This window comes from Nicotiana tabacum, chromosome 9, assembly GCF_000715075.1.
Source record: "Nicotiana tabacum cultivar K326 chromosome 9, ASM71507v2, whole genome shotgun sequence".
Classification (NCBI taxonomy): domain Eukaryota; kingdom Viridiplantae; phylum Streptophyta; class Magnoliopsida; order Solanales; family Solanaceae; genus Nicotiana; species Nicotiana tabacum.
In genome coordinates this window covers 15,148,443-15,154,412 of record NC_134088.1, presented here as the reverse complement: position 1 = coordinate 15,154,412, position 5,970 = coordinate 15,148,443, and the positions used below count along the sequence as shown (strand labels likewise).

The 5,970-nt window shown below is 36.0% G+C and overlaps 1 protein-coding gene across 9 annotated transcripts; it reads left to right on the top strand.

The window, feature by feature from the left end:
- Nucleotides 1–318: 318 nt before the first annotated feature.
- On the top strand, nt 319–5,677 carry LOC107809231 (uncharacterized). Of its 9 annotated transcripts, none has more exons than XR_001653365.2 (5): nt 319–450; nt 2,582–2,701; nt 2,844–2,939; nt 3,102–3,249; nt 3,989–5,677. XR_001653365.2 is itself a non-coding variant. In XM_016633828.2 (5 exons), the coding sequence occupies exons 2-5, from the start codon at nt 2,678–2,680 to the stop codon at nt 5,216–5,218; spliced, it is 306 nt and encodes a 101-aa protein (XP_016489314.1). In that variant the 5' UTR covers nt 319–450; nt 2,582–2,677; the 3' UTR covers nt 5,219–5,677. The 9 variants fall into 9 exon arrangements, 6 of the variants coding, with proteins under 6 accessions (XP_016489314.1, XP_016489313.1, XP_016489315.1 ...); XR_012694751.1 differs by having other exon boundaries at nt 2,582–2,710; XM_016633828.2 differs by lacking the exon at nt 3,102–3,249 and having other exon boundaries at nt 3,989–4,129; nt 5,174–5,677.
- The last annotated feature ends 293 nt before the right edge of the window (nt 5,678–5,970 follow it).

Sequence of the window (5,970 nt, the reverse complement as noted above, 5' to 3'; positions counted from 1 at the left end):
CGTGGCAAAACCTTCTTCGATTGTAATGCTAAGAAAGATATATCTATAAGTAAATACCCTATACAATTTTATAGTCTTGACTACTCAACGTTTTTGACTGATCTAGAATGCGTACTTTTCTTATAAAAACAAAACTTTTTTTTATTAACTTCACTAGAATTTGTATGGATTGAATAACTTTTTTTTTGTATATAAATATATATATAACTGGTGATAAATTAGTCTAAAACAACTATTTTAAATTAATTTATGAGTTATTGTTGATAAAATCTATACTTTACTGCAATTAAAGGTATTTTAGTAAATTTATCAGTTACACTACATTGTCACCCTCCAAACAAGGGGTAAGTGGTTAATTTAGGTGGGATTGTGAGATGGGAAAGAAAAGGTCTTAGCCTGATTGGCTTCCTGCTGGATGGAAGGTGGAATTCATAAAGGAAAGAAAGAAAGGTGCTTTCTTGCTCATTGCTCTTGCTTAATTTTTAACTTTTTTCTTGTTAATTTTGCTTTTGGCTAATAAAGATTGATTCGTTGTTTGATTCTTCTCTGATCTTCCTACTTCAACTGTAATTTTTGTTATTCTTGGCTTAATCTGTATTGTTTTGGGCAAAAACCCGCAACTAAGGGCTACTACTTTGTGTCTTCTCCTTTGTTGCGTGAATTGGCAAGATTGATGCATGCTCATCTGTGTAGAGAAAATAGGTAGAGTAATTGAACTTCGTAAGGATGCTTTATCATGGTACATGCAAGCTGATTCGGACAGTAAAAGTGGGCAGCCCGGTGCACTAAGCTCCCGCTATGCGCAGGGACCGGACCACAAGGATCTATTGTATGCAGTTTTACCCTGTATTTCTGATTCTGACACTACAATCAGTAAAAAAAGAAAGAAAGAAAAATAACGGGACAATTTGTGCGAGTTAGTCTTCTTGCTCTATCAAGGTTTAATTGAAGGGATGCTAGTTTGCTTAGGCTGAAGTATGAAATGCATTCAAATTGCACTTGCATGTCTAATAAGGACTGTTACCAGTATGCCACCGCGTAAAAAGGCAAAGCATTTGTTGAAACTTGTAAAACCTTGGGCAGTACAAATATATGAATGGCCTAGTTCTAGTGATTGGTCGAACTTTAGTGTATAAGCCTCTTATGCATCATTTTTCACCTCTGGCCAGTGACACATCATAAACCATATTGTCTCTGTCAAGACTTTCTTTAAACCAACTTTTACTTTTGTGGGGAGCGGGTTGATGGGGTGGTCTTGTGGAGTCATAGAAGTGTTATATGTCAGCCATTGCATGTCAAGTTCAATGAGGAGCCATTTTGATTTGGTCCTCAACTATTGTCTCCTCTATATTCAGGATTAAATTCCCTTGGTTAGACTATGTAATAGATTTAATGATCTTAGGTTTATGTTAAGAAGCATCGTGTCTTGTCCTCTCCTCTGTGTGATGCTAACGGTTCTCACGTTTGATGCCTTTGTTTGCTCTTTTATTCTTGTTTTTCCTTATTCCCTGTCTCTGAATCTTTCAACATTATTTCAGCCGGTAAAATTGATCATATATTAGCAACTAGACCAGATACGCTGCTTCTGCTACTTAAATTGTAGCAAGATATAGTTTTTATGTTATTTTTTCCCAAAGCAGTCTCCTAGCATCTTTATCCCCTAAGCCTTTAATTTTTTTAAACCGTCCACTACACTGATATTACTGTTCTACATCTTCAAGCTGTGTTAGTCTAAGCTTTTGTCTCTTATTTGATGCGTATTTTACATAGTTTGATTTGGGTGACCTGCTATTTTCTTTTTGGATGATAACCTGATTATTGTGCTTTTGGTATTTTAGAAGTAGGGAGACACAAGTGAATCTGATGTTCCATTTTGTTTAATGAGGAGAAAATTCAAGATTCTTTAATAGTGTGTGGCAGAGAGTCAGCTCAGTTGCAAAGTCTGCTATCTTACAACCCAAACTATAGAGCAATTTTGAAAGATTCTACACCTTCAAATACCTTTCCCTATCTTATATATCTCTAACCACTTCATCTTAGCCTTATTAGGACCATTTTATCTTTGCCAAAATGGACAAACTACACAATGCAATTTTGTTTTTAATAGATAATACTAAGTCTGGAAAAATTTGCTGCCATGCGATGCCATTATAAATTCTCTTTTCCAGAAAAAAGTAAAGGTAATGGATGGATTATTCTTCTTTAAGAAGTTATGTAGTTCTATCACAGTCCTACCCCTCATATCCATGCCAACCTAGTTCTCACGCCACCACTTGCAGTTTTCCTTGCTGTGCTATATCTTCTTCCTAATACTCAGTATGAAGCATCGCTCATTTACCCCTTGAAAGTCCTGTGAGATCTTCGTTGATTCTAACTTAAAGAAGTGGGGTGCATAAATGGCTAATGGCAGTTCCTGAATTTTTGAATCATAAAAGTTTCTTTTTTCCCACCTTGAATCCATGCACATTTAAGAAGGGAAAAGTGAAAATTATAATATTGTTATTCCACTCCTTTTTGCTGGTTCCTGACCTGTAAACATGCATTCTGTATTTCTGAGTGTATATATTGTGTTCTATTGCAGTGGTATAGTGATCCCTCAAAAGAACTCAAATTCAACTATAAGGCGGATCTCAGCAGTGTTGGCAGTAATTGTTCTAAGAGTTCTAATACGAAGGAGATGGAAAAGAAAGATACTGGAAAGGTCTCATTGGTGAATACATATTATTCTACCATGATAGTGCAACCTTCTTTTCCCCCATCTGTAGGGGAAACCTCCGTTATATGAAGTTCTCTCTCTCCCTTTTTTTTGCCCACTTACAGTTTCTCTTTTTTCAACGATATAGTTTTCAACTGAGAAGGCTACATCAGAAGGGTTACCACCAAGATGGATTAAGGAAATGAGGGTCAGGAGAAAGGGGCATAAAATCAAGAAAGATCCGGTACTAACCTACTTTCATATTTCAATGTCTACCAGCTTAGCAATTCTGGAAATGCAAATCCTTAACCTCTATTTTAAATGCAAATATACTCCTTGGCTTATCTGTTCCAATTGCATTCTACTTGGAGCATGTAGTAATATAGTTACTGAATTACCTTTGCAGTATTATATCGACCCCATCAGTGGACAAATTTTCCGCTTTATGAAGGAAGTTTCTCGGTTCCTTGAAACTAGAGAGTTAGGAAGATTTGACTCCCAAGCCTGAGGATCAGTGTCCTGACACTTCAAAACTGGGAGAACCTTTTTCTTCTGTCAGTGTGAATATTTTTCGCATGTTAATTCTCATTTACTGGTATTATACGTTACTATGGTAGTTAAAAAATCATACATTTCCATAAGCTAGTTAAAATCCAAGACCTCCTGTTTAAAATGATTTATGGAGGTAATTAGTAATTATTTGAATTAATGTGGTGTCAGAGAAAATTAAATTGTATGATGAAATTACACCTCAAATTGCTGGATTTTACATAAGCATTATATTACAGATCCTGATATCTATGCTAGTGGAAGGGGTGATACTTGTATTTTCTCACCGACTTGACCTTAGAAAAGAAGGTCCAGTTCATATCCTACAAGCTTTATTTAGACATCTGTAAACAAACTGATTACACCTCCCTCAGGAAACTTTGTGAGGTTCTGGATATTAGCTGATCTAACTTCGAGAGGAGAAAACTCTAAAAAAAAAAATATCTTTCCGTCGTCTTTTTGTCATGCTAAACGTTTATTGGTGATTTCAGATCTGTAGCATCTTCTGGTCTCCATTTCGTTTATAAAAATAGCGGAGGAGGTCAGACTCTTAAGACAATACATTCTTCATCAAAGAAATAAACTTCACAACCTCCCTATCTCATTATAATCATTTGAAACTGTTGATTATAATTCTATTGCAAACAGGACAGTCTCCCCACATATAAAACTCGTCAGCAAGACTTCAAATTATCCATGGTAATTCTACAATCTAATCTTTTTGTTTGTTTCTGTATTCGCTAGTTGACTGCTGAAGCTGACAAGCATATATCGCTAGACCGCGATGCATCTGGCAAGGAAGTTAATTCGAATCATAAGCTGAAGTTGGGTGCTGAACATATGGCGCATTCCAGTTGTGTAGAAGGCATATATCATCCTTTGAAGGTATTACTCACTATTCGAAAGTTCTAGTGTTTCAGTTTGATATGGAGTATTTAATGCTTTATTTATGCTCTTATGTCATCTATTTATTGTAAGTTTCCTTCCATTCCTCTCTTACAAATTTCCTGATGAATTCAAAAACTAGTTTACTGCTGTAATTCTTGGGGGGAAAGCTTTTAATATGAGAAATTCTTTTGATACTGCAGTCTCTACAATCATCAAAAGATATTATATCATGTCATCAAAATCCTAATACAGGCTTTCTTTTAAAGAAAAAAGAAAACTTAGTTTAGGCATGTCACACGTTTCTTAGTAGTTTACCAAAATGAATATTTTTAATTTGGAAGTGAGAAATATTTAAGGTTTAGGAGGTGCTGTACCATAGAATGCGGAAGAGGAGGATGATGGTAAAGTTGTTTCAGATCCTGTAAGTGGAGAAAATCAAGAAAAGCCATCACGAGATGGAGTGGAAAAGCATGACCAGGAAACAATCCACTGTAAAAGAAAAAAGAGTATGAACTTGCCTCGCAGAAATCAAAACGGCTTGCTGGTATTAAAGCTAATACATCTCTTTAGCTCCGAACAAATAATCAAGCCCATCTAGCTACAGTAAGACAGGAGGAGACACAAGCTATCACCACTGATAACCCTGTGAATTTTATTAATATCAGTAAGCATGTTGCAACTGCATTAACTGGTATTACCATCAACAAGAAGGTAAAAATTGGGAGTGTGACCATCAAAAGGCAACAAGACGTTGTTACTTTATCACTAAAGGAGCAAGAACTTCCTTCTCCAGATAAACCTGCAAAAAGTATCCTTGCTAGCTGTGAAGGTGATAAGAAAGGTGAAAAAGCTCTTGAGTCGTCTTTAAGTGACATTTGGACGGATCCATGCATAAAATTTGCAATAAAAAATCTAATAGCACAATTCCAGTCATAAATGACAAGAAAGTGGATGCGAAAGCGATCCCAGGTTCTTGTCCGAATATGCCTTGTGTTAAAGCTCCTTCCACTGTGGGTTTACCTTCTAATGAAATATGGGCAGATCCTTGCTTCATGTTTGCAGTCAAAACTCTTACTGGTGAAATAACTTATGCTCTCAGAATATAGTACAACAGCAATGCACTTCATCACAATTCCAAGGAAGTAATGGCTTAGTATTACCAAACATCAGATTTGAAGAATTTGCCAAGGCCAATCTTTCACATTTTGGGACACCAAAAAAGGCTTTGTGCAAGCAACAACCTGCAGTAGCAGCGCCCAACGCATATCAAAATTGTTGGTTTACAAAATTTGGTCCTCGTCGGCCTTCACCACTTTGCTGAGATAGACTATTATAGATTGTAACCTAGCTTAGGAAGTTCAACCTAGCTTGTAGTAGTATTGTAATTTGTAACACAGTGCCTAAGTTAGCATCAGGGTCTTCCACTTTGAACTCAAATGTTTAAGGCAGCTAGAGCTGCAGTAAAAACTATGATGTAAAAGAATTATTCACAGCCGAACTGCCTGTTTCCTGTGTATTTTTCTTGATTGGGAACACTTATCGCTAGTTCGAGAAGCTGTTTTCGTCCATTTTCACTAAAAGCAGCCATATCCTTGTGCCTCAAATTTTTTGGTCAAGGATGCATATGCTTGATACATCCAAGTAACTTCCATGTACTTGTTTTCAAATTTCTCCTAGCATTCTGTCTGAGACTTGACATGGGATTGCACCTAATGTTATTAAAAGATCAGCTATGACAATACGAATTAGTATTAAGTTTTTGTTTCTATGTTATGTTATTTTCAAAAGACTACTATGTGATACATTGTTTTCACCATTTAGTCCCTACATTTTAAGGT